A 25619-nucleotide genomic window follows, 5' to 3' on the forward strand; every position below is an offset into this window, starting at 1 on the left:
AATTGCTATATGGAGACAATAAAGATACATAATAATAAGGGAAATGAAGATATACATTTCTTTCACTTAATATACTTGCTCTTTATCATGATCACTTTTACCTTTATACCATTACATTATCAATCATACAATATTAACGTATTAACCATAATCTTTCACAATCAGAGTAAGAAGAATATATTTAGCAACTTTTTATGTTACAGCAAATTCAGTCATTCGCTCTACTTTGTACCGTTGCACACGTAAAGCTAATATATGTATGTGAAATTATACAAAGACGTTATATAAATAAAATATTTTAATGGATAAAACATTATAGGTTAATATTATTACATTTTTAACAGATAAGAAGTTGAATATTAATGTAAACTTGTGTCTCGTCAATGTGATCGTCGAAAAGATCTCTTCTTGTGTAAAAAATGTTAACATATGCAACGGTTGCGTTTAGATTATATGAATGCGACAAGTATGCGTCTGTTAAATCACATTTTTTGTATTAAGAAACGCTTACACAACTTGTTTATGTCATCCCTTTACACATAGTATAATTCCGCTTTCTCAATTAAAAAGCAAATTTTTATAATTAATATTAATGTTAATTGTTATTATAATATATATTATTATAATTAATATTAATGTTAATTGTTATTATAATATATATTTGAATTCGTCATTTTTAGATTAATTTTATACAATTATTATTTGATATTGTTTCTATACGAAGTATAAATAAACACTGAACAATTTTAAATAATGAAAAAGATTCATTAACATTTAAATTTATATTTATAGTTTAGTTATGCTTGGTATATATAAATACGATAATAATCTATAAAATTAATTATAATCTTTGAAAAATTCATTGTCTTAAGGTGTAAGAAATGATACTTTCAAAAGATAAATTAACATTATATAAATATAAATTGTTCTAAGATGTAAAAAATTATAATGTGACAGAAAATTAGATATATCAAACATTATTATTTCTTTGCTCTGTTCAGATACACAGAATTATAAAAATTTGCTTAATAAACATTTAAAATATGAAAAGAAGAAGCGGAAAGTATATCCTTTTTACTAAAACAATTAATAATATAAACTAACGTTATATAAATTTTACACAAAACAAATGGGAAATTTTGTGTAAAAAGTCAATACATACTGAATTTGTAATATACTCTTCTTTCTGTGTTGTGTTACATATGCAATGTGAATAATTATTCGTCACCATCAGTGTCTGTTTCGTCACTCTTTCGGCGTTTACGTGTGTCATCAGTGTCTGCATCCGTAACATTGCTGTCAATTGAAATAGAACATACAAAATTGTCATTATTTTGGATTTATATGTACAGAGAATAATTAAGCAAACAATATGGTCAGTGTTTAAATGTTACGGTTATGCATACTACAACAATGTAAAGACAAATTATTATTCTCACAACAGATTAAAATAGATATTAAATTTGATGAATGCATAGGGGAACTGTGTCTAATATCGCCCTTGTTCCTACTTCCGCACAATATTAAGACTGTTACGTGTTGCATTCTGTGAATGAGCAGTGAAAGCTGTTGAACAACATTGTTTTGGACAATCTTTTGTTTTATTTCAGTTGGAACTGTGATATAAAAAGTAGCATGGCAGTTTATTGTTTTAACGTGGTTTCGAAATTTTGCAAGAGGTGTCTTACGTCATTAATACAGATACAGAAAAAAGGATACGTACTAAGAGCAAATTTCTCTCATGTGATATTGTGTCTAATTTTATTCCTAAATTAGAGATATTTGTTGCTAACCATTATTGTGATGCTTTAATCGGTTACGGTTCTTCCTTGCGGTATTCCTAATTCCGCCCTCTATTAGGAATGTTTATTATACCTACCATTTTTCCTAACTAACCTGCCTCTAGAATACCTCTAAAGCTCCCTCAGCCTCCTGTCCAATGACTAACAAGATCTTTTTCCGAGAGTAAATTGACCAGGCAGAATGCTGACATTGCTGACCCCCCCTTCCACATCACCCTACCCTACATAGTCTGTGAAACTCTGGAATTTCTTAATCGTTAAAAGAGGATACCTTTACCAACCTTATGTGCCCTATTTTGAGTTGTTTCTATTTCCAGCACATATATTGTGTCATATACCCGGGAAAAAATATTCATATCTGATCATATATGATCATATATGAATGGCCATATATGGTCAGATATGGAAATTGGCCAGATCTGAAGATATATGATCTGGTATTATTGTATATGTTAATATCTGATCAGGTATGATCAGGTACGAACTATATATTTATCAGGTATGAACATATATATTTAAGTAAGTTTCAGAAAATTGTTATATATTTTCAAAAGTTATTTTTTAAGAGTGTGCAACTTTATTATAAAAGTAGACTCTACGATACAACTAATACAAAAATTGTGCCGCTCTATAGTGCGAGACAGTGTCGTGTCTTTTGATACCGTTCTTATAACACTGTTTGTCAAATTTTAAATACGAGAAACAGATCCCATCGAATGCCATCTATTGAATACTTTGAGATGCAATATCTGATCTGATCATATATAATATTATATGACTATATAGGTTCATACATGATTATATATGCTCTATATATGGGTATGTAAAACTTATATCTGTTCATATCTCATTTATACATGTTCATATACTGTCAAATATGAATATTTTTCCTGGACATTTTGTTCGCGGATATAAAAGTCCGGGAAAAATATTCATATCTGACAGTATATGAACATATATAAATAAGATATGAACAGATATAAGTTTTACATGCCCATGTATAGAGCATATATAATCATATATGGTTATCTATCGCCATATATGATCAGATCGTGCATTATACATGACACAAGATCTGATCATATATGGCGATAGATAACCATATATGATTATATATGCTCTATACATGGGCATGTAAAACTTATATCTGTTCATATCTCATTTATATATGTTCATATACTGTCAGATATGAATATTTTTCCCGGACATTTTATATCATTATATCCCAATCTGGTCATATATAGACAGATCTGATCATGTTTCATATCATTTCCGGCCGTATATGAACATATACAATCATATACAGCATCGCGTCTTGTCATATATGATCATATACAGTGCCGATACAGTTATGTATGGCCATACATAATTATATCTGATAATACATGGCCGAACATTCTTTATATACGACCATGTAAGGCCAGATACGATTATGTATAGTGTCATATCTGGCTACACATAATAATATGTCTGACCATATATGAACTTATATGATCAGATCTTGTGTCATGTATAATGTACGATCTGATCATATATGGCGATATATAACCATATATGATTATATATGCTTTAGATATGGGCATATAAAACTTATATCTGTTCATATCTCATTTATATATGTTCATATATGTTCATATCTCATTTATATATGTTCATATACCGTCAGATATGAATATTTTTTCCCGGGTATGTATTTTTAACAAAAATATAAGGATGCGATATTAGGGACACTTTTCTTCAACGTCAAAAAATGCTACTTTTTTGTTTTCCTTCAAAAAAGATAATTAAGATAAACTTTGAACATATTCATGCCATGGAGATTATATTACGATAATCTTAGAATAAAATAATGCGGTTAAGTTATAGTCTTATAGAAGTTTTCAGTCAAAATTTTTTGGTTTTTAAAAATGTGGTGCGCGATATTAGGTACAGTTCCCCTAATTCTGTATTCGTATTATAGCATTATAGATTAATGTTCTTAGTTCTTATACATTAAGATAATTTCTTATATTTATCGTTATCGTTGAAAGGGAAACGTGACATTGTATAAAATAATATTAAAAGCAAAACGAATAATTACTCATCAACTGCTCCCTTTCTTTTCCTCGTTTGTTCTGCAGATGATAGAACTTGCGAGTCAGGTTGTTCTCCACTTCTACGTTCAGAGGAATCTCTATCATATTCCCTTGATGGAACGGACGGGCTATTTATTGTAGAATCGCTTCTACGAGTCTCTTCTAAAAGTCTGCATTAAAATTTAATATGATTAAATGTAGAAACGGCGGAAAAGCAATTTTTTAAAATAATAAAAATTGTAAATTTTTCTAGTAAAATGCCATTATTACATTGAATGATATAAGCAAAACGAGTAATTACTTTTCAAATTCGTCTAAGTCGACGAATGGTTCTTTAGGTGTAGCTAGATTTTGAAAAACGGCATCCACATCATCGCCTGAGTCTTTTGTCGTTTGTTCAGATGATAGAACTTGCGAGTCAGGTTGTCTTCCACTTCTACGTTCAGAGGAATCCCTATCATATTCCCTTAAAGTTGAAGGATCTGGTTGAGGTGATGGAATGGACGGGCTATTAGCGCTTTCCATAACTTCTATAACGGCTTCTATAACGGCTTCTATAACGGATCTGCATTAAAATATAATATGATTACATGTAGAAAAAGCAATTGTTTAAAATAATACAGTTGTAAATTTTTCTAGTAAAATGCTATTTCATTGAATGATATAAACAAAACGAGTAATTACTTATTAATTTTCTGTAAGTCTTTTAATACATCCAACCAATTGACCGGTAGATTTGCAGAAGAATCCATACCATATGTTGTTGACGTTGTAGGATTTGGTCTGTATTGAAATGTGATATGTCATTAAAAATGGAATTATTTAAGATATTAACATTATAAATTATTCTTGTGCAGAAATGTCAAAATATTTAAAATTATTTATAATAAAGTAAAAAACAAGTAATTACTTATCAACTGGGCCTGATGGGTTTTTTGTCGTTTGTTCAGGTGATGGACCGGGCGGGCTACTTATTCTAGTCTCCACAGCGCTCTTTACAGTTCTCTTTACAGTTCTGTATTAAAATGTAATATGATTAAATGTAGAAAAAGCAATTTTTTAAAATAATACAGTTGTAAATTTTTCTAGTAAAATGACATTACATTGAATAATATAAGCAAAACGAGTAATTACTCTTTAATAGTTTTTAAGTGTTGTTCAAATGCTTGTTTACGTAAATCGGGCTGCTCTTGAGATCGATGTTCTGCAGATGAATCCATAAATCCTCCTGAAGTTGAAGGACGTGGTTCAGATGATGGAACGCTTTTCTTAGGGCTTTTCTTAGGACTTTTCTTAGGGCTTTTCTTAGGGCTTTTCATAACTTTTTCAGATGATCTGCATTAAAATATAATATGATTAAATTAGACATAAGTTGAATACATAACAAGACGGTTGATAGCAACAGAATATATTTACGAAAGATTATAGAATAAGTAAAAAAAAAATTAGGTTAATATCATATTTACAACAATAATGTCAAGAGTAAATAAAGCGAGTAAAGCATTATAATATCACTATACATTTGCGAAGATTAACAGCGTATATTTAAATATTATATAGAAACGTTTATTGTGTGTTGTCTAACGGTAATTTTTATTGTTCATTAACCATCTATATAATAAGTAATTGTCGGATTTGAGTTGTCGTATGTAGATTTTATTAAAAATGGCTATTTAATTGTGAATACATGCAAGAATTATAAGTCGTACATTTTATATTCCTGATCCAAATTACTGCAATACTAATGTCGAATAAATAAATATCTAATCTAAATCTTTAATTTGTGTACGTATATAATGCACAAGAAAACGCTAATATGCAGCGATTTGCATTATTTTCAAATTATATGTAAAATAATTGAAAGAATATTGTTAATTATGATTAAATAAGTACATTTTATGATCAAAATTGCAAATAGCTATTCTATGAATTCTCTACTGAAAGCTTAATTGTCTTTAGATATTGACTGTTTTATTACTGCATTTATTTTAGAGCTTTTGGTATTTTAATAAGTTTTTGAATATGTACTTACTCATGTTGATGCTCTATTATCCAATCGGAATGTTTCTGATCTAAATGTGCTTGCAAATTATAATAATCATCTCTACAGTCTGTATACTCTATTTCGAAATGTTTTGAAACAGATAGACATTTTGTGCATGTTGCTATACCATTTGAGGTCGTATAATATTTCCGGAATTTGTACGGTACGGCGGCATTTATTGTACCATGTTCTATATGATTCGGACACTTCTGTTGTATGTGCGATAGCATTTTTCTTATAATAAAAGTGCTGTCTCCCGTAACTGGTCCTTGACAACGCCTGCACTTTACATGCCCGTATTTTATTTCGTCGAAGTAAGACCACAACTCGTTTGGATTCGCCATTATATCCGTCTTGTGTTGCAGGGCGTCTATTACTAAGTGTGGACAGAACCGATCTCAACAAGCGTTTGAAATAACTGCTCACAAATCATCACGTGATCGATATACAGGTGACATGCCTCGACCGCGTGTGTGTGCGTGCCGGGCCTGTCGAAAGTACGGGTTGGAGCGGCAGTCGTCTACCGAACAATTTAATGTACTCGCAATGTATTTAGAATAAAGTATATCACAGTAATTAAAATTTGCCTAACTACCAGATTGTACAGTCCTATCTTTGTTTATCCCATTACTGATTTTAAACTTACGGTAAAACACACACAACGCTTACACATGACAATTGAAAATAGCGAAAACAGGTAGACAGTATTAAGTTACTCTTTATGAATATATATATTTTCTTATCATCTAAATTTTTTAAAGATTAAGGAATGTATTCGTACGCCGAATTTTAGTTGGTAGTCAACGGTAGTATCTCCACGCGAGCTTTCTGGACTATATATAGATTTCGTTTTTTATATTAGAGAAAAAAAACTGTAAATAGGAAAAACTTGTTAAATTTTATTTTAGAAAAACTGCAATAAAAAGTACGAAGTGCACAAATATCTTTCGCAACCGTTTGAGTTTTAGCATATCTATTTTAATGTGTGTTCTCTTTAATATGCAAATTCATTACTTTGTTTTCGAAGTCTTAATTTAATTGTACGTTGCCCTACCAGTTAAATAAAATTAATAAAATACAATAATATATAATGACTTGTTAACGATAAACGTAAATTTCATCGGGAATAAAAGTTACGCGTGTGAGAAAAAAATATCAAATACATTTAATAAACAATTAATAAACATTAACAATTAATAAATTTGCGCTAGATTTGTCTCAGAACGAAAAGATTAAAAGATCTGTACGTGAGTATAGGTGCGATACGTTTAAAGCTCGCGAGTTGTATAAGTAACGAAGAGAAATGTACACTTAATGACAATTAAATGTTTGGATATGAAGAGAATCGACGATGTATTAATTTTTTCGAAAGAATTTATTACGTAGTATGCATATAATCAGGTGTGCATCAGGTGTGCATATAATCAATAAAAATATTACTGGTTATGCATGTATATCTGATATACTTCATATAATTTACTAATTTGTGAATTATTTTATAATACACAAATATCCAGGTGAATATACGTTGATACGCGTAACATTTTATACTCTGATTATTATATTCTTATTAAATATCAATTTTTAATTAACAACAATTAATTCTATGTTATATTTTTCTACATCAGTAAGTAGATTCTATTCAAATAAAATTGTAAATGGATTAATGATGTAAGGATTTTGTTATATTTGTATTTGCATCATATAATTTATTACAAAGGAGACAATTGAGATATGTAAATTACGATAAAATTGTTACATGAATAATACCTAATTATAATTTACCAGCTAGTTGTTAGTAGTTTATGAATAAATTTAAAAAATATAATAATTTGAATGCCCCTTAAATATATACATATATGTGTATTTATATGTATACGTATACGTATATATTATGTATATGTAAGTCTATGTCTATATGTATACTAATATACATCTATGTATTACATATATGTTCAATCGAATATACAATATTATACTTATACGTATCTATATATTTAAATAATACACCTATTGCAGCCGCTTGATAGTACTTGTATTATTATACAAATTAATATCAAAAACTGCTTAAATACAATTGTACCTTTACAGTAATATTATACATTTCAATTTTTGATCCATAAATGACTGAAACTATCTTTAATTCAAATATTTAGTTTTTATGAAGGTGTTTTTTTTTAATTAAAATAAATTTTAGAGTCTATTTATATTTTAACTTTAAACTTTTAACTCTAAAAATACTAAATTTTATGCTTTCTTTAATTCTAAAATTTATTTATTAACAGTTAAAATAGAACTGTTTCTGTTTAAGATTGCTTAAACGTTTATAACGATAACGAAGTCGAAAATATAAATTAGCATTTCAGCACGGCAATTGCGAGCACCGAGACTTGAGCATTATCGCCGTGACTTTCGACGTGACGACCAAATGAGTAAACAGTGGAGACAAGGCATTCTTTGTTCGCTTTGTTTCTTCTGTTTATAATTATTGATCGCGCATCTCTCGAGGACTTCTCTCGGTGAAGCGTGTATCGAAAAGTCGAATTTGCGAGAAGCCCCCGAGAGCTGAAAGGGACACGCGCTCTTGGCAACGGAGCCAGTCGCTCTCTGCTTTCCGAGTTGCCGCTGTCAATATTTCGAGTTGCTTGCTCCTTTTCTTTCGCGTGCGGTTAATAGTTAGAGTTGCTCGCTCTTTCGCTCGCTTAATCTTTCGCGCTGCCTGCATCGGCGCTTGCTTGCGCTTTCGCGAAACGATCTCTTCCATCGTTATAATTGCGATACAGCTTTTGTAAATAGTGTAAATAGACAAATAAACTGTGCTTGTCCGTTTACTTTGCTCTTTGACTGTTTCTTCCTATACGCGGTTCGTGTCCTCGCTCGCGCGCGCAGTCCGCTTTCGAACAGTTTCGTTAATAAACACTTTTGTGAACTTACATACCTACATATAACTCTTAGATTGTAATTTAATAAACTTATAATTTATTAATAATGACTAAATTTAAGATTTTTTAATTTTATTATGATACAATTTTTAAAAAGGTATGATTATTACCGAAAAATTATTTACTGTAACCATTCTTTAATAAATCACAGTTTTAATTAGTTTAACAAATCTTAAATTTAAAGTTACTATGTTTTTAAATTTATTAAATTAAAGTCTAAAATTTATATAATATGTTTAAGTAGTCTAGATTATTTAAGTCAATCAATTTTTTTATCTTTTACACATGCTAAACATAAATGCATAACAGGAAATGCATTGTCTACGCTTTAAATTTGCGTCATCATAGAAGTATCATAGATTATTTGAGTTACGGTTTACAATAACAACCAAATTTTGCCTGTAGATGAGATATCTAGTCGCTGTAAAAAATAAATTGACAATAATTATAATTTGTGCGCGATTATTAATCATAACATACAAAGAGAACTATAAAATTCTAAAGATGAGTCAGTCATACAGCTATATAATTTGATATTGCCCATATCTATTACGTGGTATACAAGTATCATTTAGAAATTGAGAATAAAATATTGCAATATTAATGCTAAAAGCATTTTGTATTCTTTTTCGAAGGAACGGCATACAAGCAACATAAAAAAATTTTTTAAAGTAGTGAAAATCTGAATTACTACTTTCGTAAATACAAAATTCATCAAGAAGACGAAGAAATAAAAACATTTATACGTATAAAAATTAAACAACCACAATATATTTACTGATAACAACCGCATACATTTTAATATGAGATATATAATTACTCACTTTGTATTTTATTCATATTATTTTCAGTATTTGTCGTTATCATAAAGATCGTGTGTCCATAAATGTTTCTGATTCTCCATCTACGTAATACTTTACAAAATGTTCAACTTCATGTCTGTGTGATCTACGAAAATTTGGTAGTCTTCGATTGATACAGTGCGCTAGATTTCTAAAGCTATTATAGCGATACCTGCATACAGTTACATAAACGTTTATATAATGTTCAAATGGCTCAGCGGATTGAAATTCAGTACGAATAATATAGCAATAATTAATAAATATTTTACATAATTACAAATGAATTATACAAGTTAATTAATTGCTAAATTAGAAGCAGATACGTTAAGAAAATTCAACTTACATATCATGATTTTATAATTTATTTTAAACAAATGATGAAATAAGAAAGATTTTTCAGAATTTCGTAATTTGTAATTACATCCTTTTTTAACTATAGTCATATATGCGTTTTATTCTCATCAATCGGTTAACTTTATTATGCTGTGCAGAAAGTGTTAAAATACGGCTATGGAAAATATTTTAAGTGATATTTTATGTTTTATATCAAAATATTTTAGAATCAAATGTAAAATATTTCGCAAACTATTGTTTTTCATAATTATTTTAATATTTCTATACACATAATAATAAAAAAATCAAATTATATAAAAAAAGTAACATAAAATAACATATTTAAAATATTTCTGTCATTAATTTATACATAAAAAACGTATATTAACGTAAAAATTTGATGCATATTTCTAAAATTTTTAAAGCAAAAATTTATAATAATTTTATTTTATATTTTTATTTTTTACTTTTTCTTTTAATAAAGTACATCATTATGAACTAATTATAGTAAATATAAATTAATCAATTATACAAATTATAAGAACTTATTGTAAGAAAATTATATTTACCAGACTTGACAATATAATTTGGCATTTATAATAATTAACATTATGAGTACACTAGTTCCAAAACCAATAGTAAACCAAACCCATTTCAAGATGTGCAATTCTGTATAATTTATATGTGTAGTATTTGGATTTGTATCGTACTCTTTTGTATTGTTTTCTTTATTTGTAGCATTTGTCAAGAAAGCTATCACATTTTTTGTTACAGCATCTAGAAGAATAATTGCAATTAGCAAATAATTATATCTATTATTAATAGATTAATTTTCCTTATAATAACTATTTATTACATATTAAAGAATTAATTTTATTAAATATAAAATTTTATTATGAATAAATTCATTTATTGATTCAGAATAAAGTTACTATCAATTTTTTTATATCAATTTTTAAAGTTATATCAATTTTTTTCTAATAAGCATTCTTTATTACTGTATTAATTTTATATATAATTTTCAATACTAATTTTATGATATTAAATATGCTTCTTCTTATTAAAAAATGTTTCAAGTTATACTAAATTTTATTGTAGTGCTACATATCAATTAGATATCAATATATTACATTATTGTTTTATGTGCGTATATCCTCTTATAACTTCATTTATTGTTTGAAAATATAATAGGTATTACTTGTCACATTCGAAATTTATATGATTAAAAAGAATAATAAGTAAATAAAATATTATCCTTTTTTTCTATAGCAATATAAATTACTTTACCGGAAATTAAAATAATGAAGACAATAGTCCGTAATGATAGCGTCATTATGTAAGACATTCAAGTCTTTTTTTCAGTCCCACTTAATGCAAAAATCAATTCTTTTGGTTCACGTATTGACTAATTAATATTTTGCCGTATGGCATATTATCTGAAATTAATAATGAAAATAATGAAATTGAAACTCTAAAATTAAGGATCTATTTATTTTAAATATTTGAACAGTGGAGAATACAACAATATATTGTCCAACAGTTTATATCTTACTTGAAACAGGGATAAATTTTAAAGAAGTTTGAACAAGATACAATTTTTGAAGTAAGAGTATCTGCTGATGTTTGTCATGTACTTATATAGAGTAAATTCTCTGCTGTAACTATAATTAAAATCTGTAATTATGGAAATAACATAATATTAGAAAAATAGAAACTTAATAATCACAATACAGTTGCACGAAATGAGAGATGTTTACATTTATTTGACGAGATTACGAAAATTAAAAGAACTTTGAATTTTGCCTAACGTACACTGCAGAGTATATCTTTTTGAAGTATCTTATATAATTAATAGTATGAAATAAATCAAGTAGTATGATTAACGTGGCATTTGCTATTATAAATGCTTACAACATAATTAACTATTAATTAATATTGATTTAATTGAGAGATCACAAAATTACATTTCTTACTTACAATAATTAATTCTATTGCTGATTTTATCGTACAAGTTTGACAAATCGTTAGCATATGATAACGCAACAATAAATTATTACAAAATATAAAATAATATGTAAAGAATAATGTATAACTGATGCGATTATACTAATTTCGATAAGGTAAGACCATAGTTTTATGAAAATTTAGTTGAATATATGTTGCGACGTCTATGTGCTAGTGATTTAATTGCACTTTAATTTATAACAAATAACAGCGTAGCACTAAAGAAAAGTTTGATATAATAACTAGTATATTATTTATTCAATAAGATATAAAAATTAATTGCAAATAAGACAATATTATTTACCAAATAAAACAGTGTGTTTCATGTACGTCCTTAGTGTAAAACACGTTAACGATTACTGACGAATTTGTAAAAATCATGCATGTCTTTAGTATTATTTGGCCCGTTTCCTTGAGTGTTATTGAATTCTGTATCGAACTGTTTATTATTTAGTTTTTGCGATTATATCGCCATGTCACGCATGTCCTCTGAAGGGAATACATAGGAATTGCTCATGCTCTCTTTCTACATAGGAATTTGCCTTGTTTTGATCAGTACCTATAATATATATAGAAAGAGAGAGCCAGTTGATTACTTATATAGTTTAAATTGTTGGCGAACAAAAATTTCCATTAATGTTGAGAAGAAATTCAGACTGAGAATACACATATACATACGAATGCGCATACACACATATATACGTACACACGTACATATATGTATATGTGTATTCTCAGTCTGAATTTCTTCTCAACATTAGTGGAAATTTTTGTTCGCCAACAATTTAAACTATATAAGTAATCAACTGGCTCTTTCTTTTCAAATTTATTGGAAAATATCTAGGAGAAAAAACCTTCCGTACTGAAAAGAGATTTATATACAAAGACCTATTATATACTTTCTCACTTATTGTTAGATCACATCTACGGAAAATTTTAAAAATAAAAAAATAAAAATATATTTATTGGACCATTTAAATAAGTTTTACTATTAGAATACTTTATAAAATTATCAATCTGTTGTCTTGCTTCTTTTTCTTTTTACGAATCGCAGAATTATATTAAGTTATTTTTTAAGAATATATATGTCTACCTGTTAAACGTCGACGTCACGGGCTGCCACAAACATAAATTGTTAATTTAATTGGATATTATTGGGCTAAATATTTAACTTATTAAAACAACTATCTGATGTTCTTTGTTCATTAATATTCATGTTGCGTCAATATAGATTTTATCTCGATTACACTGATGCTGTTGATATAATCATTTCTTTTTCCGTGTAGAAATAATTACTTATTACTTATTTCTCTTATTACTTATTACTAGTCGGTGTACCATTCGATTCAGATCTTGACTTGATAAAATTATCGAACTTATCGTTATCGTTCACTGTTCACTAAATGTGGCGGTAACATGATAGCTCTTTGCAATTCTATAAAGACCACAAAGCTCATAACATACTAAATTAACTAAATTAACTTTTCGCGACGGCGGAGCTGGTCGCCACTACGTTTTACTGCTGTACGTGTCTATTGTACGACGGATAATGTCCGTGACGAGTTGGCGCAAGGTTTGCTGTTATTTATTAGGATATATATCATCTTTGTAAAATTTACTTAATATAAGAGATAAATAACTATTGTTACACAATGAGTTGAGCGCTTATTTGGTATAGCAGCAGAGATTATTACACTATATGGTGACCATTCGTACACAGAATCAGTATCGTGGGCAGCCATTATAGTGGCCATTCGTAGCGAAAGGGTTAACAATAAGCGTTATTAATTTGTAAAGCATATTATCGTGAAAATATTTAGTTACTTTTGAGCAATTACAAAAAGCACTTAACATCTGTCAAGTCATTTAGAACTATGTTACATAATAATATAAATACTTATATAAATATACTTTTTTTTCTTAATAATAAATAATAAATTAAATAATAACTTGCAAGAGTACGCATTACATCATAGAATAGAATTAATTGATTGTTTACTAAACTACTACAAATCTTATAAAACTTTCCTTATTAACTTCTCCGTTTACAATTGCTCATATAAGAAAAATTTTAACAATTTCTATAAAAATTAATAAGTATTGATTATATTTCAAATGTATAAACTTGATATTTTAATATATAGTACTTACAGAGAAAAGAAAGAAATCTGTAATCAACATTGATCCCAAGAATAAGCAGAATTATCACCATAAAATGTTTTATTAATGTTTATTAAATTGTTTATTATTATATACTCCTGACACCGACACACTTTACACTCCAACGTTTTCCAATTAACACAATTAATGCAGCCATTGATAATGTAGGTACATTAGTTTAATGGAATTATTAAAAATGACAATTTTATTAACTACAAATTTAGAATTATTATATTCACGTAATTTCAAAAGTTTATGGTTTATTATTTATTTTTTTTAATAATTATTATTAATTTCTTTTCTTTATACCAGTATATCGTGTGTATATATGAAATTATTTTCGAGAAATAGTGCCGAATCGAATAGGCCAATGCAGAATTCTGACGTCGAAGATTTTGCTTGTGAATTGCTATATGGAGACAATAAAGATACATAATAATAAGGGAAATAAAGATATACATTTCTTTCACTTAATATACTTGCTCTTTATCATGATCACTTTTACCTTTATACCATTACATTATTATCAATCATACAATATTAACGTATTAACCATAATCTTTCACAATCAGAGTAAGAAGAATATATTTAGCAACTTTTTATGTTACAGCAAATTCAGTCATTCGCTCTACTTTGTACCGTTGCACACGTAAAGCTAATATATGTATGTGAAATTGTACAAAGACATTATATAAATAAAATATTTTAATGGATAAAACATTATAGGTTAATATTATTACATTTTTAACAGATAAGAAGTTGAATATTAATGTAAACTTGTGTCTCGTCAATGTGATCGTCGAAAAGATCTCTTCTTGTGTAAAAAATGTTAACATATGCAACGGTTGCGTTTAGATTATATGAATGCGACAAGTATGCGTCTGTTAAATCACATTTTTTATATTAAGAAACGCTTACACAACTTGTTTATGTCTTCCCTTTACACATAGTATAATTCCGCTTTCTTAATTAAAAAGCAAATTTTTATAATTAATATTAATGTTAATTGTTATTATAATATATATTTGAATTCGTTATTTTAGATTAATTTTATACAATTATTATTTGATATTGTTTCTATACGAAGTATAAATAAACACTGAACAATTTTAAATAATGAAAAAGATTCATTAACATGTAAATTTATATTTATAGTTTAGTTATGCTTGGTATATATAAATACGATAATAATCTATAAAATTAATTATAATCTTTGAAAAATTCATTGTCTTAAGGTGTAAGAAATGATACTTTCAAAAGATAAATTAACATTATATAAATATAAATTGTTCTAAGATGTAAAAAATTATAATGTGACAGAAAATTAGATATATTAAACATTATTATTTCTTTGCTCTGTTCAGATACACAGAATTATAAAAATTTGCTTAATAAACATTTAAAATATAAAAAGAAGAAGCGGAAAGTATATCCTTTTTACTAAAACAATTAATAATATAAACTAACGTTATATAAATTTACACAAAACAAATGGGAAATTTGGTGTAAAAAGTCAATACATACTGAATTTGTAATATACTCTTCTTTCTGTGTTGTGTTACATATGCAATGTGAATAATTATTCGTCACCATCAGTGTCTGTTTCGTCACTCTCGGCGTTTACGTGTGTCATCAGTGTCTGCATCCGCAACATTGCTGTCAATTGAAATAGAACATACAAAATTGTCATTATTCTGCATTTATATGTACATAGAATAATTAAGAAAAAACAATATGGTCAGTGTTTAAATGTTACGGTTATGCACACTACAACAATGTAAAGACAAATTATTATTCTCACAACAGATTAAAATAGATATTAAATTTCATGAATGCATAGGGGAACTGTGCCTAATATCGCCCTTGTTCCTAATTTCGCACAATATTAAGACTGTTATGTGTTGCATGTTGTGAGTGAGCAGTGAAAGCTGTTGAACAACGCTGTTTTGGACAATCCTATGTTTTATTTCAGTCAGAATTGTGATATAAAAAGTAGCGTGGCAGTTTATAGTTTTAACGAGGTTTCGAAATTTTGCAAGATGTGTTTTACGTTATTAATACAGATACAAAAAAAGGATGTGTACTGAGAGCGAATTTTTCTCATGTAATATTGTGTCTAATTTTATTCCTAAATTAGAGATATTCGTTGCTAACCATTATTAATTGTGTCTTAATCTTCCTTACGGTATTCCTAATTCCGCCCTCTGGGAATGTTCATTATACCGCCCATTTTTCCTAACTAATCTGCATCTAGAATAGCTCTGAAGCTCCCTCAGCCTCCTGTCTAATATGAGTAACAAGATCTTTTTCCGAAAGTAAATCGGCCAGGCAAGATGCTGACGTTGCTGACCACATCACTCCACCCTATATAGTCTGTGAAACTCCATGGGCTTTCTTAATCGTTAAAAGAGAATACTTTTGCCAACCTTATGTGCCCTATTTTGCGTTGTTTCCAGCTATATTGTGTCATGTATGTATTTTTAACAAAAATAAGGATGCGATATTAGGAACACTCTTTTTCAACGTCGAAAAATGCTACTTTTTTGTTTTCCTTCAAAAAAGATAATTAAGATAAACTTTGAACATATTCATGCTATGGAGATCATATTACGATAATCTTAGAATAAAATGATGCGGTTTAGTTATAGTCTTATATAAAAGTATTCAGTCAACATTTTTTGGTTTTTAAAACGTGATGCGCGATATTAGGTACAGTTCCCCTAATTCTGTATTCGTATTATAGCATTATAGATTAATGTTCTTATACATTAAGATAATTTCTCATATTTATTGTTATCGTTGAAAGGAAAACGTGACATTGTATAAAATAATATTAAAAGCAAAACGAATAATTACTCATCAACTGCTCCCTTTCTTTTCCTCGTTTGTTCAGATGATAGAACTTGCGAGTCAGGTTGTTCTCCACTTCTACGTTCAGAGGAATCCCTATCATATTCCCTTGATGGAACGGACGGGCTAGGTATTGTAGAATCTCTTCTACGAGTCTCTTCGGTCTCTTCTATAAGTCTGCATTAAAATTTAATATGATTAAATGTAGAAACGGCGGAAAAGCAATTTTTTAAAATAATAAAAATTGTAAATTTTTCTAGTAAAATGCCATTACATTGAATGATATAAGCAAAACGAGTAATTACTTATCAATTTTGTACAAGTCTGCTAAATGTTCTTCACCCGTAACAGGCTTGAGGACCTCTGGAGTTTGAGGGTGTACAAACTCATCCACATCCTTTGAACTTGAAGTTGTTGAACTGCATTGAAATGTGATGTTATTAAAAATGGAATTATTTAAGATATTAACATTGTAAATTATTCTTGTGCAGAAAGGTCAAAATATTTAAATAGTAAGATGTTATTATATTCTACGTTATGTCATTATAAGTAAAAAACAAGTAATTACGTATCAACTGCGCCTGGGTTTCTTGTCGTTTGTTCAGATGATAGAACTTGCGAGTCAGGTTGTTCTTCACTTCTAGTTCTATCATCGTTCTCACGTTCAGAGGGATTCATATCATATTCCTCTGCAGTTGAAAAACCTGGTTGAGGTGATGGAACGGACGGGCTATTTTCTTTGATAACGCTTAAAATGCTTTGTACTAGCATACCACTTGTTCTGCATTAAAATGTAATATGATTAAATGTAGAAATGGTAAAGCAATTTTATAAAATAATAAAAATTGTAAATTTTTCTAGTAAAATGCCATTACATTGAATGATATAACCAAAACGAGTAATTACCTATTAATTTTGTCCAAGTTTTCTAATTCTTGTTCATTTGTAACAGACCGCTCTGAAGTTTGAGGTTCTACAAAGGTATCCACATCATAATCCTTTGAACTTGAAGTTTTAGAACTGCATTGAAACGTGATGTCATTAAAAATGGAATTATTTAAGAGATTAACATTGTTAATTATTCTTGTGCAGAAAAGACAAAATATTTAAATAGTAAGATGTTATGATATTTTACGTTATAAGTCATTATAAGTAAAAAAACAAGTATAATTACTTATCAACTGCGCCTGGGTCTTTTGTCGTTTGTTCAAGTGATTGAACGGGCGGGCTATATTCCCCTGAAGCGCTTCTTTCAGCTTTTACAGCCTTTACAGCTCTGCATTAAAATGTAATATGATTAAATGTAGAAACGGAACAGCAATTTTTTATAATAATACAGTTGTAAATTTTTCTAGTGAAATACCATTACATTGAATGATATAAGCAAAACGAGTAATTACTTATCCACTCTTTTCAAGTTTGATAATAGTCCTTTCAATTTACTGGGCTGCTCTTGAATTCTCCGTTCTGCAGAGAAACCCATATTAGTAACCGTTGAAGCTGAAGTTCTAGGTCTGCAATGAAATGTGATGTCATTAAAAAGCAAATTATTTAAAATATTACAGTTATAAGTAATTTTTGTGCCGAAAAATCAATATTTAAATGGTAAGATGTTATTATATTTTATGACATAAGTCATTATAAGTAAAAAACAAGTAATTACGTATCAACTGCGCCTGGGGTTTTTTTCGTTTGTTCAGGTGATGGAACGGGCTGGCTAGATGGTTTTGCAGCGTTTCTTATAATTCTGCATTAAAATGTAATATGATTAAATGTAGAGACGAAAAAGCAATGTTTTAAAATAATTTAGTTGTAAATTTTTCTAGTTAAATACTATTACATTGTCCGATATAAGCAAAACGAATAATTACTTTTTCCACAGTTCATTTGTGTCTATTGATTCTTGTTCAAGTGAAATGGACTGCTCTTGAATTTGATGTCCTGCAGAGGGACTCCCATATCCCGTTGTAGTTGAAGGACATGGACTGCATTGAAATGTGATGTTATTAGAAATGGAATTATTTAAGATATTAACATTAATTATTATTGTGCAGAAAAGTCAAAATATTTAAATAGTAAGATGTTATTATATTTTACGTTATAAGTTATTATAAGTAAAAATCAAGTAATTACGTATCAACTGCGTCTGGGTTTTTTGTCGTTTGTTCAGGTGATGGAACGGGCGGGCTATGTTCTTGGGAAACGTATATAAATCCTTCAATAAATCTGCATCAAAATATGATAAAATGTAGAAACGGAAAAGCAATTTTTCTAAATAATAATAATTGTAAATTTTTCTAGTAAAATGCCATTATTACATTGAATGATATAAGCAAAACGAGTAATTACTTTTCAATTTCGTCTAGGTCGACTGATTCTGTAGGTGTAGCGGACCACTCTAGATTTTGAAGTTCTACGGCATCCACATCATCGCCTGAGTCTTTTGTCGTTTGTTCAAATAATTGAACGGGCGGGCTATATTCCCCTGAAGCGCTTCTTTCAGCTTTTACAGCCTTTACAGCTCTGCATTAAAATGTAATATGATTAAATGTAGAAACGGAACAGCAATTTTTTATAATAATACAGTTGTAAATTTTTCTAGTGAAATACCATTACATTGAATGATATATAAGCAAAACGAGTAATTACTTATTTATTCTTTTGAAGTCTGATAATACTCCTTCTATATTAGAAACCGTTGAAGCTGAAGTTCTAGGTCTGCAATGAAATGTGATGTCATTAAAAAGCAAATTATTTAAAATATTACAGTTATAAGTAATTTTTGTGCCGAAAAATCAATATTTAAATGGTAAGATGTTATTATATTTTATGACATAAGTCATTATAAGTAAAAAACAAGTAATTACGTATCAACTGCGCCTGGGGTTTTTTTCGTTTGTTCAGGTGATGGAACGGGCTGGCTATATAGTTTTGCAAGGCTTCTTATACTTCTGCATTAAAATGTAATATGATTAAATGTAGAGACGAAAAAGCAATGTTTTAAAATAATTTAGTTGTAAATTTTTCTAGTTAAATACTATTACATTGTCCGATATAAGCAAAACGAATAATTACTTTTTGAACACTTCATTCATGTCTATTGATTCTTGTCTAGGTGAAATGGACTGCTCTTGAATTTGATGTCCTGCAGAGGAACCCCTATATCCCGTTGAAGTTGAAGGAATTGGACTGCATTGAAATGTGATGTTATTAGAAATGGAATTATTTAAGATATTAACGCTGGAAATTATTCTTGTAAAGAAAAGTTAATATTTAACAAGTAACATATTATTAGAGGAACCCGAGGCATAACGGGACCACGGGGTATAATAGGTCTAAATGGGTTACGATCGATATCTTTTTACAGAGATGCTGTCATGTAACGAAATATATGGAAATTATTGCTCTTATATGTCTCTGCCCGTGTGCTGTTATTAGTTTTCATATTATTTTTAACTGAAAAATGTTACAAATTATTCAATGCGTATTATGGGTCGAGCCATAGAAGTAAGGCGTCAGTGGCTCACCGAGCATGTAAGAGCAAGTCCATGTAATAATTATTAATAAATAATTATTATTAATTAAAAATGGAATGATACATTTTTACATATATTGTGTCATGACAAATTACTTTTAACAAGTTTTAGACATTAATATATTTGAGAATAAAATAAGTTTTATAAGGTATCCCGTTATACCCCGCATAAAATCCAGAGTAAGGTTAACTCACGTTTTTAAAAAATAATAATTTCGTCCTTTTAAACTATTCTTGTGTAGTAAAACTTGCATTTTTCTTATAGGAAACATTTCAAAGAATATTTTAGTACAAAACAAAGTTTATTTATTTATTGTTAATATGTTGTAAACTTGATTAAACCTTAGCGTTCCTGTTATGCCCCGGGTTCCCCTACATTGTGTGATATACGCAAAACAAATAATTACTTACTTATGTAGCCTTGATTGAAGAGACGAAGAATCAAAAGAAAGTTGTTGACATTCTGCAGAGGAACCCCTATATCCCGTTGAAGTTGAAGGAATTGGACTGCATTGAAATGTGATGTTATTAGAAATGGAATTATTTAAGATATTAACGCTGGAAATTATTCTTGTAAAGAAAAGTTAATATTTAACAAGTAACATATTATTAGAGGAACCCGAGGCATAACGGGACCACGGGGTATAATAGGTCTAAATGGGTTACGATCGATATCTTTTTACAGAGATGCTGTCATGTAACGAAATATATGGAAATTATTGCTCTTATATGTCTCTGCCCGTGTGCTGTTATTAGTTTTCATATTATTTTTAACTGAAAAATGTTACAAATTATTCAATGCGTATTATGGGTCGAGCCATAGAAGTAAGGCGTCAGTGGCTCACCGAGCATGTAAGAGCAAGTCCATGTAATAATTATTAATAAATAATTATTATTAATTAAAAATGGAATGATACATTTTTACATATATTGTGTCATGACAAATTACTTTTAACAAGTTTTAGACATTAATATATTTGAGAATAAAATAAGTTTTATAAGGTATCCCGTTATACCCCGCATAAAATCCAGAGTAAGGTTAACTCACGTTTTTAAAAAATAATAATTTCGTCTTTTTAAACTATTCTTGTGTAGTAAAACTTGCATTTTTCTTATAGGAAACATTTCAAAGAATATTTTAGTACAAAACAAAGTTTATTTATTTATTGTTAATATGTTGTAAACTTGATTAAACCTTAGCGTTCCTGTTATGCCCCGGGTTCCCCTATATTGTGTGATATACGCAAAACAAATAATTACTTACTTATGTAGCCTTGATTGAAGAGACGAAGAATCAAAAGAAAGTTGTTGACATTCTGCAGAGGAACCCATAGCCGTTGCCATTGTAGTTGAAGTGCTAGGTCTGCAATGAAATGTATACGTGTGATTAAGAAAAGAAGAAGGAATGATTATTTAAAACATTCTAGTTTTACACATTACTTTATGCTATTATGTATCTATAGACGGTGATTCGTAACGAAGTGAAGATTTGTGTGAGTGAGAAGAAGGAAAAAGAAAGAAATGGCGATAGAAAGATAATTTTTTATATCTCGAATTTTTCTGTAATACTAACATCTAACAAATAAATATCAAAACTACAGTGGTGATTTCTTATACATATAATATATACATATATATATATATATATATATATATATATATATATATAGAGAGAGAGAGAGAGAGAGAGAGAGAGAGAGAGAGAGAGAATAAAAAAGACTGCCTCGATGCGAATACGTTTCTAGACATAAGTTGAATTATACATAACAAGACGGTTATTGAAAGCAACAAAATATATTTACGAAAGATTATAGAATGAGTGAAAATAAATTAGGTTAATAGCATATTTACAACAATAATTTCAAGGGTAAATAAGGCGAATAAAGCATTATAATATCACTATACATTTGCGAAGATTTAACAACGTATATTTAAATATTATATAGAACCGTTTATTGTTGCCTAACGGTAATTTTTAGTGTTTATTAACCATCTATATAATAAGTAATTGTCAGATTTGAGTTGCCCTATGTAGATTTGATTAAAAATGGCTATTTAATTGTGAATACATGCAAGAATTATAAGTCGTACATTTTATATTCTTGATCCAAATTACTGCAATACTATAATGTCGAATAAATAAATATCTAATCTAAATCTTTAAATTGTGTACGTATATAATGCACAAGGAAGCGCTAATATGCAGCGATTCGCATTATTTTCAAATTATATGTAAAATAATTGAAAGAATATTGTTAATTATGATTAAATAAGTACATTTTACGATCGAAATTGCAAATAGCTATTCTATGAATTCTCTACTAAAAGCTCAATTGTCTTTAGATATTGACTGTTTTATTACTACATTTATTTTAGAGCTTTTGGTATTTTAATAAGTTTTTGAATATGTACTTACTCATGTTGACTCTCCCTTTCCCACTTGGAATGTTCACATTTTTTATTATGTGTGAATAATTTATAACTTTCTGTATAAGTCGTTTCGTGACCACATTTGTTGCATGTTGCTATACCATCTGAGCTCGTATAATATTTCCGTAATTTGTACGGTACGGGGGGATATAGATCAGAAGGTACCTCACCACGACGCTTACAATAAAGTTTTATGTGGTTTTGCATGATTCTTAATATTACCGATTCGGGTTCGTCAATTTTGATTCTACAAAGGTTGCACTTTACCAGCCCATTTCCCATATCCTCGAAGTAATACCACAACTCCCTTGGATTCGCCATTATATCCGTCTTGTGTTGCAGGGCGTCTATTACTAAGTGTGGACAGAACCGATCTCAACAAGCGTTTGAAATAACTGCTCACAAATCATCACGTGATCGATATACAGGTGACATGCCTCGACCGCGTGTGTGTGCGTGCCGGGCCTGTCGAAAGTACGGGTCAGAGCGGCAGTCGTCTACCGAACGATTTAATGTACTCGCAATGTATTTAGAATAAAGTATATCGCAGTAATTTAAATTTGCCTAACTACCAGATTGTACAGTCTTATTTTTGTTTATCCTATTACTGATTTTAAACTTACGGTAAAACACACACAACGCTTACACATGACAATTGAAAATAGCGAAAACAGGTAAACAGTATTAAGTTACTCTTTATGAATATATATATTTTCTTATCATCTAAATTTTTTAAAGATTAAGGAATGTATTCGTACGCCGAATTTTAGTTGGTAGTCAACGGTAGTATCTCCACGCGAGCTTTCTGGACTATATATAGATTTCGTTTTTTATATTAGAGAAAAAAAACTGTAAATAGGAAAAACTTGTTAAATTTTATTTTAGAAAAACTGCAATAAAAAGTACGAAGTGCACAAATATCTTTCGCAACCGTTTGAGTTTTAGCATATCTATTTTAATGTGTGTTCTCTTTAATATGCAAATTCATTACTTTGTTTTCGAAGTCTTAATTTAATTGTACGTTGCCCTACCAGTTAAATAAAATTAATAAAATACAATAATATATAATGACTTGTTAACGATAAACGTAAATTTCATCGGGAATAAAAGTTACGCGTGTGAGAAAAAAATATCAAATACATTTAATAAACAATTAATAAACATTAACAATTAATAAATTTGCGCTAGATTTGTCTCAGAACGAAAAGATTAAAAGATCTATACGTGAGTATAGGTGCGATACGTTTAAAGCTCGCGAGTTGTATAAGTAACGAAGAGAAATGTACACTTAATGACAATTAAATGTTTGGATATGAAGAGAATCGACGATATATTAATTTTTTCAAAAGAATTTATTACGTAGTATGCATATAATCAGGTGTGCATCAGGTGTGCATATAATCAATAAAAATATTACTGGTTATGCATGTATATCTGATATACTTCATATAATTTACTAATTTGTGAATTATTTTATAATACACAAATATCCAGGTGAATATACGTTGATACGCGTAACATTTTATACTCTGATTATTATATTCTTATTAAATATCAATTTTTAATTAACAACAATTAATTCTATGTTATATTTTTCTACATCAGTAGGTAGATTCTATTCAAATAAAATTGTAAATGGATTAATGATGTAAGGATTTTGTTATATTTGTATTTGTATCATATACTTTATTACAAAGGAGACAATTGAGATATGTAAATTACGATAAAATTATGTTACATGAATAATACCTAATTATAATTTACGAGCTAGTTGTTAGTAGTTTATGAATAAATTTAAAAAATATAATAATTTGAATGCCTTAAATACATATATACATATATGTGTATTTATATGTATACGTATATGTATATATTATGTATATGTAAGTCTATGTCTATATATATACTAATATACATCTATATGTATTACATATATGTTCAATCGAATATACAATATTATACTTATACGTATCTATATATTTAAATAATACACCTATTGCAGCCGCTTGATAGTACTTGTATTATTATACAAAATAATATCAAAAACTGCATAAATACAATTGTACCTTTACAGTAATATTATACATTTCAATTTTTGATCCATAAATGACTGAAACTATCTTTAATTCAAAAATTTAGTTTTTATAAAGGTGTTTTTTTTAAATTGAAATAAATTTTAGAGTCTATTTATATTTTAACTTTAAACTTTTAACTCTAAAAATACTAAATTTTATGCTTTCTTTAATTCTAAAATTTATTTATTAACAGTTAAAATAGAACTGTTTCTGTTTAAGATTGCTTAAACGTTTATAACGATAGCGAAGTCGAAAATATAAATTAGCATTTCAGCACGGCAATTGCGAGCACCGAGACTTGAGCATTATCGCCGTGACTTTCGACGTGACGACCAAATGAGTAAACAGTGGAGACAAGGCATTCTTTGTTCGCTTTGTTTCCTCTGTTTATAATTGTCGATCGCGCATCTCTCGAGGACTTCTCACGGTGAGGCGTGTATCGAAAAGTCTCGAATTTGCGAGAAACCCCCGAGAGCTAACGCGCTCTTGGCAACGGAGCCAGTCGCTCTCTGCTTTCCGAGTTGCCG

The 25619-nt window shown here is 28.6% G+C and overlaps 1 protein-coding gene across 2 annotated transcripts; it reads right to left on the reverse strand.

The window, feature by feature from the left end:
• Positions 1 to 870: 870 nt before the first annotated feature.
• Positions 871 to 23457, reverse strand: LOC139819017 (uncharacterized). 2 transcript variants are annotated; one of them, XM_071788138.1, is made up of 17 exons: positions 23004 to 23457; positions 21852 to 21950; positions 20999 to 21094; positions 20128 to 20241; positions 19920 to 20003; positions 19702 to 19770; positions 19402 to 19575; positions 19186 to 19278; positions 18924 to 19037; positions 18716 to 18799; positions 18453 to 18566; positions 18227 to 18328; positions 17959 to 18072; positions 17621 to 17833; positions 17358 to 17471; positions 17059 to 17229; positions 871 to 1296 (listed from the first exon to the last, which is right to left on the reverse strand). In XM_071788138.1, exons 1-17 carry the CDS (start codon positions 23336 to 23338, stop codon positions 1218 to 1220), a joined length of 2169 nt encoding a protein of 722 aa, XP_071644239.1. In that variant the 5' UTR covers positions 23339 to 23457; the 3' UTR covers positions 871 to 1217. The 2 variants fall into 2 exon arrangements, with proteins under 2 accessions (XP_071644239.1, XP_071644240.1); XM_071788139.1 differs by lacking the exon at positions 871 to 1296 and adding an exon at positions 15664 to 15858 and having other exon boundaries at positions 23004 to 23456.
• Between the last annotated feature and the right edge of the window lie 2162 nt (positions 23458 to 25619).

Source organism: Temnothorax longispinosus, chromosome 9 (assembly GCF_030848805.1).
Source record: "Temnothorax longispinosus isolate EJ_2023e chromosome 9, Tlon_JGU_v1, whole genome shotgun sequence".
Taxonomy (NCBI): Eukaryota; Metazoa; Arthropoda; class Insecta; order Hymenoptera; family Formicidae; genus Temnothorax; species Temnothorax longispinosus.

Bases quoted from the DNA above. Each gene is read 5' to 3' on its own strand.
- LOC139819017 (XM_071788138.1), bottom strand. From the start codon at position 23,338: ATGGCGAATCCAAGGGAGTTGTGGTATTACTTCGAGGATATGGGAAAT. The intron at 20,004-20,127 runs GTAATTATTCGT...ATTTTAATGCAG, and splicing joins ATGAATGAAGTGTTCAAAAA to AAGTATAAGAAGCCTTGCAA. The intron at 19,038-19,185 runs GTAATTACTTGA...ATTTCAATGCAG, and splicing joins AACCCAGACGCAGTTGATAC to TCCATGTCCTTCAACTACAA.